Source organism: Musca autumnalis, unplaced genomic scaffold (genome assembly GCF_047663935.1).
Source record: "Musca autumnalis isolate F117 unplaced genomic scaffold, ASM4766393v1 scaffold_4, whole genome shotgun sequence".
NCBI classification, from domain to species: domain Eukaryota; kingdom Metazoa; phylum Arthropoda; class Insecta; order Diptera; family Muscidae; genus Musca; species Musca autumnalis.
In genome coordinates, this window is record NW_027411977.1 from 46686210 (window position 1) to 46700863 (window position 14654).

Below are 14654 nucleotides of genomic sequence, written 5' to 3' on the forward strand. Positions count from 1 at the left end.
TAGAAAAGGATCTTAATGGTCAAAATAGCAAAACAATTCCGATTTTTATGCTCTTTTCTCGGCTTCTGCTCCATATTAGTATCAAAATTCAAGAAAAGAATCAACCAAAATATTTTAGCAAAGGCACCAATAAACAACTTTCTGGAACATACGAAATGTCTATGAACGGTTCGTAATGGTAAAAATAGCAAAAATCTTTTGAAAATATCCGATTTTTATACTTTTTTCTCTCTCTACTTATTTTTGTAGTTGGTTGTTTGCTTCAAATTTGATCGGTTTGATAGCTGTATAATGATACTACCACAGAAAAAAGAAGTTTAAAGGTCACTCAAATCCATGCAACTTTTAACCAAATAAAAAGGCTATGGCAGATATTATGTATTAATAAAAAAATATTTACAAAATATTAATTGAACCAAAAATTTTCAACGAAGGTAATAATTTAAATGCAGCGTTAGACCTGGAAATCGCCCATTGACCTTAGGGCAAATCCTGAAAAAGACCCAACAGATGCATTTTTTATCGATTATAGAGTAGCAATCGACAGCCCCTTACGTTCAAAGGTATTCCAAGCCATGTTTGAATCTGGTATCCCCGCAAAGCTCATTTGGCTTTATAAAATGACTCTAACTTATACCGAGTCATCAGTTAAAATAGGCCGGACCGCACTTGTTATACCCTCTACCTAAATACCAAATTTCAGCAATTTCGGTAAAACAATGTGGCCGTTCTATGGGGGCTATATCAAAACGTCGATCTATACCGGCAAATTTCTGGCTGAACGTTTTTAGACTCAAAGAAGACTCTAAATGCCAAATTTTCGATATCTCGTTAAGATAATGTGGCTAAAACCTTCAAAATACCGCAAATCAAGAGGTACGCTTCTATGGAGGAAATAAAAGACGTGGACCTATACTGATAATTCACTTCTGGAATATTTTATAACCTCATGGACAATCCTCAGAATTACGAAAATTGGAAGGTACCGTTCTATGGGGGCTATACCGAAACGTGGACCTATACCGAAGAATTTCAGTATGAAAGGTTTTTACTTCCAACGTAGACTTAATACAAATGTCAGCCCTTTCGGTGGCTGATTTTGTGTATTTTGAAGGTTGAAGGTTTCAAAATACCGAAAATCAGGAGGTACCTTTGTACGAATGCTATATGAAGGAGTGAACCTGTACGGACAAATTTCTGGGGGAAAGTTGTATACCACCAACGAAGTACCAAATTTCAGTCATTTCGGTGGAACATTGAAACCACAACCTTCAAAATACCGAAAACTGGGATGCACCGTTCTATTGGGGCTATACATATGAAGGCGTACAGCTATAGCGACAAATTTCATATGGAAAGCATTATACCCCCAATAAAAACTAAATCACAAATTTCAGCCATTTCGGTGGGTTATTGTGGCCGCAACCCTCAAAATACCGAAAATCCGGAGGTTCCTTTCTATGGGGGCTATATAAAGGCGTGGACCTATAAAGTCAAATTTAATGGTGAAAGTTGAATACCCCCAACGAAGACTAAATACCAAATTTCAGCCATTTCGATGGAATATTGAGACCACAGACTTCAAACTACCGGAAATCGGGAGGTACCGTTCTTTGGGGCGCGGACCTATAACTTCAAATTTCATATGGACAGTTTTATACCCCAAATGAAGGCCAAATACCAAATTTCAGCCATTTCGGTGCATTATTGTGGCCACAACCTTCAAAATACCGAAAATCGGAAGATACCGTTCTGTGGGGGCTATATGAAGGCGAGGATCTATACCGACAAAATCCTGGGGGAAAGTACTATGTACCAAATTTCAGCCATTTCAGTGTAATAGTGAAGCTAACATTTTCAAAATACCGAAAATAGGAAGGTACCGTTCTATGGGGGCTATATAAAAACGTGGACCGATAATAGCCCATTTTCAATACCAAACATCCTAGGTGTAATAGAAACTACTGCACCAAATTACAAAGCTCTGTCTTAAAAATTGCGAGCTGTATCTTTATTTCAACAGACGGACGGATATGGTTATATCGACTTAGAATTTTATGCTGATCAAGAAATATATACTTTATAGGGTCTCCGATTTATTAAAATTGTTAAAAAATAAAAATAGGTAAAAAACTTTTTAAGTTAAACGGTTTTATGTTAAACAAACATTGCAATGTTTAAGATAAATGTACTAAAAACCAAAAAATAATAAAATAGATACAGTCGTGGGAATTATAAACATATGCATAGACTAGACTAAAATAAAACCGTGGGGCACGTCAATTGTCTACCATCGTTGATTAAAATGTTTGTTTTGTAATGTTACACTTTAATTAGGCAGTTGTTCAACCGACAACGATGGACGTGTGATAAGTAGGGCTAGAATGTGGAAACAAGCTAGCAAGCTCGATTATAAGCGAGTTTTAGGGTTTCATAGTGGTGAGCGAGTAGTACTTTGTCGATTAAAGACAAACTACGAGCAGTGAAACGCTTTCTCACCAGGCAGCAGTGTGAATGTCCAACGATAAACTAGTTGAAACATCTCTTTTATTTACATGGAGTGTATAACTATTGGAATTTCCATGAGCAAGAAATAGTAAGTAATTTCCTCACCGTCTGCGGGCCAACTGCCTAACGACGAATTAAACTATTCTTCTATCGCACATTAAGTCGATAATTTGTAGACAATTGACGTGCCCCACGGTTTTATTTTAGTCTAGTCTATGCATATGTTTATAATTCCCACGACTGTATCTATTTTATTATTTTTTGGTTTTTAGTACATTTATCTTAAACATTGCAATGTTTGTTTAACATAAAACCGTTTAACTTAAAAAGTTTTTTACCTATTTTTATTTTCTAGTTTTTGTTTTTATTTCGCATTCCGTTTAATTCGTTTAGTGCTTCATTATTGCAAGGTTTCTTGCCCGTTAGTTTATTGCAGTCCAACTCCTCTATACGTAGTCCCTGCAAAGATCTTACTCTACTAAGAGCCACGTAGGCTTGACCTTCTTCAAACAGTTTCGCACCTAAGTATACGACTGCGTGATCCACAGTGCTGCCCTGCATTTTATGTATAGTAGAAGCCCATGATAGTATTAAAGGCAACATTCTTCTTTCAGCCGTCCCGTAATTGTACTTAGCTGGAAACTGTATGGCTTTCGGGTGTATAAGATGTACTGTATAGTGCACTGTATTCTTCTTGTCAAGCCCTTTTATTTGATACCCATATTGGTGGGATTGATAAAAAATTGTTATCAGCCATTTGGTAGCGGCGGCCATCTTAGATTTCAATTTTGCATAGTAAATTGTATTCTACTTGTTGAGACCTTTCATTTGATACCCATTTTGAGGGGATTGATAAAACCTAAGTTATCCGCCATTTTGTAGAGGCCGCCATCTTGGATTTCAATTTTTTATAGTATATTGTTGTTGAGCTTGTTGAGCCCTTTCATTTGATACCCATATTGATGGGATTGATAAAACCTACGTTATCCGCCATTTTGTAGCGGCCGCCATCTTGGATTTCAATTTTTTATAGTATATTGTATTCTGCTTGTTGAGCCCTTTCATTTGATACCCATATTGATGGGATTGATAAAACCTACGTATCCGCCATTTTGTAGCGGCCGCCATCTTGGATTTCAATTTTTTATGGTATATTGTTGTTGAGCTTGTTGAGCCCTTTCATTTGATACCCATATTGATGGGATTGATAAAACCTACGTTATCCGCCATTTTGTAGCGGCCGCCATCTTGGATTTCAATTTTTATACCCTACACCACTATGTGGGGAGGGTATTATAAGTTGGTTTTGGCCAAAAAGTTTGTAACGCATCGAAATAATGGTCGTAGACCCATACTTATATATATCAAAATGAATGTCTCGACGAGCTGAGTCGATCTGGCTATGTGTGTCCGTCCGTCAGTCCGTCCGTCTGTCCATCTAAACCTTGTAATCACGCTACAGGCCGCAATTTTGATCGGATCGTCACGAAATTTTGGACGTTGATGGTCCAGGAGGGGAAGAAGCCTATTGATTTTGGTGATGGTCGGATAATATTTAGGGGTCGGAAAGGACAAAAAACTTAGGTGGATAAAAAGACAACGTTTTTTTCCAAAGCCAATATCTCAGCTTCTATATGGGGTATACCAAAAGCAAAACCTGACAATGAAAGCAGAAAATATCACCTTTCTAATGATGTAAAGTAGGTGCTCGTAGGTGATCAAACAACGAAGATATCGCAATAGTAGCAAATAAAACCCCAATTTTCATTTTTGCAATTTTAATTATATTGACAAATATCACAGCTTTGGTTGAAAAATTTCCAAAAGCAAAGCCTGACTATGAAAGTAGAAGATCCCGTCTTTACAATGATGCAAACTAGGTCTGCGTAGGTAACCAAATAACGGAGATATCGCAATAGCCGGTAATACATCCAATTTCTCTATTTTTTGGAAATCACGCTACAGGTCGCAATATTGATCGGATCGTCACGAAAATTTCAGAGTTAATGGGGGTCTCACAGATGAAGAAGCATATTGATTTTGGTGATAGTGGGATAATATTTAGGGGTCGGAATGGGCAAACACTTATTTGGAGAAAAGTCAACATTTTATTTCAAAGCTAATATCTCTGTTTCTTTAAGAGGTATATCAAAAGCAAAACCTGGAAAGGAAAGTAGAAAATATCACCTTTACAACGGTGTAAAGCAGGTTGTCGTAGGTGGTCAAATAGCAATGATATGGCAATAGCCGATAATGCATCCCATTTTCCGATTTTTTGTAATCACGCTACAGGTCTCAATTTTGATCGGATGGTCACGAAATTTTGGGGGTTAATGGAGGTCCCAAAAAGAAAGAAGTCTATTGATTTTGATGATGGTCGGATAATATTCAGGGGTCGGAATGGGCAAACACTTATTTGGAGAAAGGTCAACGTTTTATTTCAAAGCCAATATCTCTGTTTTTTTTAAGAGGTATATCAAAAGCAAAGTCTGGCAAGGAAAGTAGAAAATATCACCTTTACAACGATGTAAAGTAGGTTGTCGTAGCTGCTCAAACAACAGAGATATCTCAATAGTCGGTAATGCATCCCATTTTCCGATTTGTTTGTAATCACGCTACAGGTCGCAATTTTAATCGGATGGTCACGAAATTTTGGTTGCTTATGGGGGTCCCAGAGACAAAGAGGCATATTATTTTTGGTGGTAGTCGGTTTATATTCCCTAAAAGAAATGTTTACCAGTGAAAAGCTTATGCACAGGGGTAGTGGTGTAGGGTATCACATGGTCGGCCCCGTCCCGACTATAGCCTTTGCTCACTTGTTTATAGTATATTGTATTCTGCTTGTTGAGCCCTTTCATTTGATACCCATATTGATGGGATTGATAAAACCTACGTTATCCGCCATTTTGTAGCGGCCGCCATCTTGAATTTATAATGATAATGAATAAATATAATTGTATTGTCACCAAAATCCAAAGTGTATACATAATTTCAGATTAATCGGTTGACAGGAAGAGGGTGAAATTTGAATTACTAAATTTGACCCAAGAATAAATAATAAATAAAACAAACGGGGTGAGCTAAATAAAACCATTTAAAAAACAAACGGAATGACAAATTTAATTATACCCTCCATATTATGGTGGAGGGAATAAAAAACCTCTCCGAACATTTTAGTACCAAAAGACACAAAACCAAGCTGATGATATCGACGAAATGCGTCCATAGAACTCGGACCAACTGTGGGAGTTGGTACCTACAATTTGGAGATAATTAAAGTCTTCCTCTACATCTGATATGATATAAGAAGACTGAAAGTATTGGCCAACAGATACTACTTTGGTCTAAGTAAGCAGTTTAGATCTTGTTAAGTTCCTGCCTGTTGTCGTTTCCCAAGAGAATGCATTGTTTCGTCGTCCTCTCCTCATGTCCTGCATTCGCTTGTAATAATTTGATAATTCAAGGTGTCGAAGTTCCTTGGCATTATTTGCAAAAAAATAAGCTATCTCCATACATCTAATCTCTGCTCAAGCCGTTTTGATAGCTGTCCTTAATTGCATTTATGGAGTCCAGTACACTTTCTGATTTCACTGCTTTGGCTGTTACAGATTTTACTGTTATTTTACTCTCCTAAAGGACGTTGGTAGTAGTTGGTCTCAAGTTATCTTTAACCCAGTTCAGACACTCTGTAATTGCTTGAACCCCCACCTCCTAAAGGATCATGTTATGATCCTATGAGAGTTTGGTTTCTGGTACTTTAAGAAATAGTTCCGCCCCTTCCCTAGCAATGAACCATCTGTAGAGCAGAACTTTGCATCAGTCATTTGAGCTATTGTTCAATCGTAGTTACACTTGTTTTATTTAACCCAGACTCAGACTCCATTACCCAGATTTTGACTACTTCATTCTATGTAAAGGTAGGGAGTGGAAGGTTCCTTTTTTATACCCTGCACCACTGACAAAATTTGCAAATAAAATTTCTAAAAAATTTCTAAAATTGACAGTTTCAGAGGGGGCACGGGCCAACACCCGGCTTCGTCGGTGGATATAAGCACGTCCGTCCGACTGTCCGTCTTTTGAAATCAAGATACACCTCGCAAACTTTTAAGATATAGTTTTGAAATTTGGTATAGAAGTTTCTGTTACTCCTATGATGTTTTGTATTGAAAATGGGCTATATCGGTCCACTTTTTCATATAGCCTCCAAAAAAAAGCACCTCACGATTTTCGGTATTTTAAAGGTTTTAGCCTCACTATCCCACCGAAATGCCTGAAACTTTGTATTAAGTCTTTGTTGTTTGTAAAACTATCCAACTGAAATTTGGCGGTATAGGTCCACGCCTTCATATAGCCCCATATAACAGTACCTCCCAATTTTGGTATTTTGAAGGTTTTACCCTCATTCACATACCGAAATAGCTGAAATTTAGTATTTGGTCTTCGTTGAGGGTGTAAAACTTTCCAACTGAAATTTGTCGGTTTAGGTCCACGATGTTATATAGCCCCATAGAGCAGTACCTCCCGATTTTCCGAATTTTCAAGGTTGTAGCCTCAATATCTCACCAAAATGGCTGAAATTTGGTATTTAGTCCTCGTTGGACTTATAAAACTTCTCACCTGAAATTTGTCGGTATAGGTCTACGTCTTCATATAGCGAACATAAAACGGACCTCCCGATTTGCGGTATTTTTAAGGTTTTAGCTTCATTAGCACCCCGAAATAGCTGAACTTTGGTATTTAGTCTTCTCTGTAAAACTTCCCAACTGAAATTTGTCGGTATAGGTCCACGTTTTTATATAGCCCCCATAGAACAGTACGTCCGGATTTTCAGTATTTTGAAGGGAGATTGGGGCCACACACCGAACAGCTGAACATTTCTAACACATTTTTTATCATTCTGACCATTTCATGTTCATATTTCCTTTTTCGGCTTCATACATCTCCCACAATAGTCATAATATCCCACAGCACCACTGTTTTACCTCATCCATACTTGTTTATAACTGAATGCGCGTGTGCCTTTCCAACCATCCATCATTATTTTTTTACAAATTACAAATCTTGCTACACATTTCTCACCTTTTCTGAATCGAAAAAAAAAGATTACAACAAAAGAAATTAATATCACAGTTGTCAACAACAAATTCTACCACCACTACCAGCCTATCAGACTACAGTAAAATATGTTAAATGTGTTATTTAACCTTTCTTTGCTTGTTCATAGACGTGTTCCTCGTTTTCTTCTTTTTCGCTGAGAAACAAAAAATCAAAGTTTATCTTAACCTTAGTAAGCGCATTCATTGACTTCAAACGGAGCGTTGTGGTTATTCGTCTTAATGTGATTCCTCCTTCAAAAACAGGTTTGGCACAGGAAACTTGTTTCTTTTTGTGTTTATCACGTGTCCATCATAGCCAAGTAAGCCATGAAGTCACTGATGTAGGTATCCAGTCCCTGTTTCCAACATAAACATATTGAACTCAGTGCAATGTTCTTGGCCAGACCTTGTTGTTTGTTGTATGTTCAAGTCACAAATCGTTAACATCCATCCCATTGTATCCATAGCCATTCCTTGCCTATCCCCCACCCCCAGCTTAACTTACCTGCTCCGAAACTTCATTGCCAAACCAGCAGTATACAAAAAGTTCACAAAAAATACAACCGCAATAGGCATAAATAAGTACAGCCGCACTGCTGCCACTCGACCGTACGGTGGCCTGGAAACCGGTCATGGCAAAGATAATAACGGATGTCATGAACTGCCACAATATAGGTTTGCTAAAAATATCCTCAGTATCTTGACGTAGTCTGGAATATAAGTCAAAACATAATTCAAGATAATGCAATGCCAACAGACAGATAGGAAGGAAGGAAGTTTCTACTCCCACACTTTAGGTGTTTACGTGACTCACTCTCTTAGTAGACAATGATGCTCCACTATGGAATCCATTCTCCTTACAGGATCATCTTTGTACAAGACCAGACTGTTCGTTTGTTTGGGATTGGCTTGTGTCTCAATAATTAATTCATCGAATGACAAATTCAAAATATTCAACTGAAAACGAATTTGATTGATGATCGTTACGTTTAAATAATCCACAGCAATGATTTGTATGGCAAAGATAATAACGCTCAAGCCCATATAGAGTAGTTGTAGCTGTTGTGGCATCCAAGCGGGTAATATAACACGATAGGGGAATATTTTACCAGCAACTGCTTCAGGATCTGAAAATAAAAAGGTAAGGACAAATATAACTTGGTATAAACTTTTCCTTAAAGAAGAGGGCCTTTACATCTATCAATATGTAAATGTCTATGTCAAACATCTATAGAGGGATCGTAAGATGGCAACCAAGCATTTTATCCTTGTTTTTCCAAGTCAAGTGAAGAATAAATAGGTAACAATTGCCAATTGCTGTACTGATTAAGGCCAGAGGCGAAACGCTGATAAAATGCAAGCACCACCTGCCAAGGTAAACGCATATCCGATGAGAGTTCTTCTGTCTATTTAAGAACTCAAAAGTTCTTCTATATATATATATATAGAATAACTCAAGAAATCCCCCAGAGGATTTCTCCTCAAGATCTTCGTCCACAGAGAAACCTAAAGAGATCGCATGCATATAGAAGAAGATCTTAAGAGTTTTTTTTTTTTTTTTGACCAGAGAATACTTCTTATGTCTATAGGGAACCTCAAAAGATCTTCTGTCTATAAAAGATCTCACGAGTTTCTCTGTTTATTCAAGACCTCAAAAAGCCTCTGTCTATTACGTACCCAATACTTTTTGGTCGTTCTAGGGGGGTGGCAAAAGCTTGTTTTTTCGTAATATTTATATTTTTTTACATACAAATGAACTGTTTTGTAGAATCTAGGGGGCCAGCTGCCCCTCCCTAGCTACTCCTGGCTACGCCCATGTACGAACCTAAAGAGATATTCTTACTATAGAAAACCTGAAGAGGTTTTCTGCATATAGAAGAGCTCAAAAGGTCTTATGTCCATTAAAGACCTGTCAAGAAGAAACCTCAAAAGATCTTCTGTTTCTAGAATACCTTAGGAGACCCTCAGTTGATTGTTGTCCTCAAAAGTGCTCTTTCTATTAAAGATCAAAAGAGGCCTTCTATCTATAGAAAACTTTTCTGTCTAAAGAAGAGCTCAAGACGTCTTCTATCTATTCGAAATCAAGCAATGAAAGACCTCAAGTGGTCTAGGGTCTATAGAAATACTCATTTCTGTCTACAAAATACCTCCATAGGCCTTCTGTCCATAGAAGAGGTCTTCTGCCTATAGAAGACCTCAAGAGGTCTTTTGTCTAAAGAAGACCTCAAGCGGACTTATTTCTATTAGAAGGGCTCAAGAGATATTCGATCTAAAGAAAAGGTCAAGAGGTCTTCTGTATAAAGAAAACTGCAATAAATCTTCTGGCTATAGAAGACCTCACGAAGTCTTCTGTCTACAGAAGATCTCAATAAGACTTCTCTCTGTCACAGCAAAAACGGAAAAAGTTTTCTGATTACAGAAAAACTGAAGAGGTCTTCTATCTTTAGAACATCTCCAGAGGTATTCTCCTTATAGAAGACCTGAAGAGGTCTTCTCTTTATAGAAGACCTCAAGAGGTCTTTTCTTTATAGAAGACCTCAAGAAGTCTTTTCTTTATAGAGGACTTCAAGAGGTCTTCTGTCTATTGAAGACTTCAAGAGACCTTCTGTCTATAGAAGACCTCAAGAGGTCTTGTGTCTATAGAAGACCTCAAGATGTCTTCTGTCTATAGAAGACTTCAAGAGGTCTCCTGTCTATAGAAGACCTCAAGAGGTCTTCTGTCTATAGAAGACCTCAAGAGGTTTTCTGTCTATAGAATACCTCAAAAGGTCTTCTGTCTATAGAAGACCTCAAGAGGTCTTCTGTCTATAGAATACCTCAACAGGTCTTCTGTCTATAGAAGACCGTAAGAGGTCTTCTGTCTATAGAGGACCACAAGAGGTCTTCTGTCTATAGAGGGCCTCAAGAGGTCTTCTGTGTATAGAAGACCCCAAAAGGTCTTCCGTCTATAGAAGACCTCAAGAAGTCTTCTGTCTCTAGAAGACCTCAAGAGTTCTTCTGTCTCTAGAAGACCTCAAGAGGTCTTCTGTCTATAGAAGAACTCAAGAGGTCTTCTGCCTATAGAAGAACTCAAGAGGTCTTCTGTCTATAGAATACCTCAAGAAGTCTTCTGTCCCTAGAAGACCTCAAGAGTTCTTCTGTCTCTAGAAGACCGTAAGTGGTCTTCTGTCTAAGGAGGACCACAAGATGTCTTCTGTCTATAGAGGGCCTCAAGAGGTCTTCTGTGTATTGAAGACCCCAAAAGGTCTTCTGTCTATTGAAGACATCAAGAAGTCTTCTGTCTCTAGAAGACCTCAAGAGTTCTTCTGTCTCTAGAAGACCTCAAGAGGTCTTCTGTCTATAGAAGAACTCAAGAGGTCTTCTGCCTATAGAAGAACTCAAGAGGTCTTCTGTCTGTAGAAGACCTCAAGAGGTCATCTGTCTATAGAAGACCTCACGAGGTCTTCTGTCTATAGAAGACCTCAAGAGGTCTTCTGTCTATAGAAAACCTCAAGAGGTCTTCTGCCTATAGAATACCTCAAGAGGTCTTCAGTCTATAGAAGACCGCAAGAGGTCTTCTGTCTATAGAAGACCGTAAGAGGTCTTCTGTCTATAGAGGACCACAAGAGGTCTTCTGTCTATAGAGGACCACAAGAGGTCTTCTGTCTATAGAGAACCTCAAGAGGTCTTCTGTGTATAGAAGACCCAAAAGGTCTTCTGTCTATAGAAGACCTCAAGAAGTCTTCTGTCCCTAGAAGACCTCAAGAGTTCTTCTGTCTCTAGAAGACCTCAAGAGGTCTTCTGTCTATAGAAGAACTCAAGAGGTCTTCTGTCTATAGAAGAACTCAAGAGGTCTTCTGTCTATAGAAGACCTCAAGAGGTCTTCTGCCTATAGAATACCTCAAGAGGTCTTCGGTCTATAGAAGACCGCAAGAGGTCTTCTGTCTATAGAAGACCGTAAGAGGTCTTCTGTCTATAGAGGACCACAAGAGGTCTTCTGTCTATAGAGAACCTCAAGAGGTCTTCTGTGTATAGAAGACCCCAAAAGGTCTTCTGTCTATAGAAGACCTAAAGAAGTCTTCTGTCCCTAGAAGACCTCAAGAGTTCTTCTGTCTCTAGAAGACCTCAAGAGGTCTTCTGTCTATAGAAGACCTCAAGAGGTCTTCTGTCTATAGAAGACCTCAAGAGGTCTTCTGTCTATAGAAGACCTCAAGAGGTCTTCTGTCTATAGAAAACCTCAAGAGGTCTTCTGCCTATAGAATACCTCAAGAGGTCTTCAGTCTATAGAAGACCGCAAGAGGTCTTCTGTCTATAGAAGACCGTAAGAGGTCTTCTGTCTATAGAGGACAACAAGAGGTCTTCTGTCTATAGAGGACCACAAGAGGTCTTCTGTCTATAGAGAACCTCAAGAGGTCGTCTGTGTATAGAAGACCCCAAAAGGTCTTCTGTCTATAGAAGACCTCAAGAAGTCTTCTGTCCCTAGAAGACCTCAAGAGTTCTTCTGTCTCTAGAAGACCTCAAGAGGTCTTCTGTCTATAGAAGAACTCAAGAGGTCTTCTGTCTATAGAAGAACTCAAGAGGTCTTCTGTCTATAGAAGACCGCAAGAGGTCTCCTGTCTATGGAAGACCGCAAGAGGTCTTCTTCCTATAGAGGACCTCAAGAGGTCTTCTGTGTACAGAAGACCTCAAGAGGTCTTCTGTCTATAGAAGACCTCAAGAGGTCTTCTGTCTATAGAAGGCCTCTAGAGATCTATGTATAGAAGACCTTAAGAGGTGTTCTGTCTATAGAATACCTCAAAAGGTCTTCTGTATATAGAAGACCGCAAGAGGTCTCCTGTCTATGGAAGACCGCAAGAGGTCTTCTTCCTATAGAGGACCTCAAGAGGTCTTCTGTGTACAGAAGACCTCAAGAGGTCTTCTGTCTATAGAAGACCTCAAGAGGTCTTCTGTCTATAGAAGGCCTCTAGAGATCTATATATAGAAGCCCTTAAGAGGTGTTCTGTCTATAGAATACCTCAAAAGGTCTTCTGTATATAGAAGACCTCAAAAGGCCTTCTGTCTATAGAAGACCTTAAGAGGTGTTCTGTCTATAGAATACCTCAAAAGGTCTTCTGTCTATAGAAAACCTCAAGAGGTCTTTTGTCTATAGAAGACCTCAGGAGGTCTTCAGTCTATAGAAGACCTCAAAAGGTCTCCTGTCTACAGTAGACCTCAAAAGGTCTCCTGTCTACAGTAGACCTCAAGAGGTGTCCTGTCTAAAGGTCTTCTGTCTAGAGAAGACCGTAAGAGGTCTTCTGTCTATAGAGGACCACAAGAGGTCTTCTGTCTATAGAGGGCCTCAAGAGGTCTTCTGTGTATAGAAGACCCCAAAAGGTCTTCTGTCTATAGAAGACCTCAAGAAGTCTTCTGTCTCTAGAAGACCTCAAGATTTCTTCTGTCTCTAGAAGACCTCAAGAGGTCTTCTGTCTATAGAAGAACTCAAGAGGTCTTCTGCCTATAGAAGAACTCAAGAGGTCTTCTGTCTATAGAATACCTCAAGAAGTCTTCTGTCCCTAGAAGACCTCAAGAGTTCTTCTGTCTCTAGAAGACCGTAAGAGGTCTTCTGTCTAAGGAGGACCACAAGATGTCTTCTGTCTATAGAGGGCCTCAAGAGGTATTCTGTGTATATAAGACCCCAAAAGGTCTTCTGTCTATTGAAGACCTCAAGAAGTCTTCTTTCTCTAGAAGACCTCAAGAGTTCTTCTGTCTCTAGAAGACCTCAAGAGGTCTTCTGTCTATAGAAGAACTCAAGAGGTTTTCTGCCTATAGAAGAACTCAAGAGGTCTTCTGTCTGTAAAAGACCTCAAGAGGTCATCTGTCTATAGAAGATCTCAAGAGGTCTTCTGTCTATAGAAGATCTCAAGAGGTCTTCTGTCTATAGAAGACCTCAAGAGGTCTACTGTCTATAGAAAACCTCAAGAGGTCTTCTGCCTATAGAAGACCTCAAGAGGTCTTCAGTCTATAGAAGACCGCAAGAGGTCTTCTGTCTATAGAAGACCGTAAGAGGTCTTCTGTCTATAGAGGACCACAAGAGGTCTTCTGTCTAAAGAGGACCACAAGAGGTCTTCTGTCTATAGAGAACCTCAAGAGGTCTTCTGTGTATAGAAGACCCCAAAAGGTCTTCTGTCTATAGAAGACCTCAAGAAGTCTTCTGTCCCTAGAAGACCTCAAGAGTTCTTCTGTCTCTAGAAGACCTCAAGAGGTCTTCTGTCTATAGAAGAACTCAAGAGGTCTTCTGTCTGTAGAAGAACTCAAGAGGTCTTCTGTCTATAGAAGACCGCAAGAGGTCTTCTGTCTATGGAAGACCGCAAGAGGTCTTCTTCCTATAGAGGACCTCAAGAGGTCTTCTGTGTACAGAAGACCTCAAGAGGTCTTCTGTCTATAGAAGACCTCAAGAGGTCTTCTGTCTATAGAAGGCCTCTAGAGGTCTATATATAGAAGACCTTAAGAGGTGTTCTGTCTATAGAATACCTCAAAAGGTCTTCTGTCTATAGAAGACCTTAAGAGGTGTTCTGTCTATAGAATACCTCAAAAGGTCTTCTGTCTATAGAAGACCTCAAGAGGTCTCTTGTCTATAGAAGACCTCAGGAGGTCTTCAGTCTATAGAAGATCTCAAAAGGTCTCCTGTCTACAGTAGACCTCAAGAGGTGTCCTGTCTACAGTAGACCTCAAGAAAAAACAAGTAAAAAAGCATTAAGTTCGGCCGGGCCGAACTTTTCATACCCTCCACCATAAAATATTCTGAACTAAAATGGAATAATTACTTTTCATTCCTGTCCCCAACTTTAAGTGGGTACGTTAAACTGTCAGATAATGTTTATGTACATTTATGCTTCATTCGGGAGGCCCTTTTTTATGGTGCCTATATCTAACTATGTATGTTGACAATTTTTGGTGGGCTAGAAATTGGGAGGTACTGTTATATAGGGGTTATAATAAAACATGGGCCTATGTTGACAGTTTTTGATGGGAGCCTTTAATGTCAAATAACTTCTAATTCGGTTAAAAAATTTAGCTAGAATCTTCAAAATA

General features: G+C 39.0%; 1 protein-coding gene across 1 annotated transcript in view; it reads right to left on the reverse strand.

Annotated features, from left to right (window-relative positions):
• Positions 1–14654, reverse strand: part of LOC141403882 (odorant receptor 4-like) — a 43154-nt gene that overhangs the window by 18061 nt on the left and 10439 nt on the right. The window contains exons 4-5 of the mRNA XM_073986947.1: positions 8419–8731; positions 8110–8314 (exon numbers count right to left, since the gene is read on the reverse strand). Coding sequence (XP_073843048.1) covers positions 8110–8314; positions 8419–8731 — 518 coding nt within the window. The remainder of the gene's footprint in view (positions 1–8109; positions 8315–8418; positions 8732–14654) is intronic.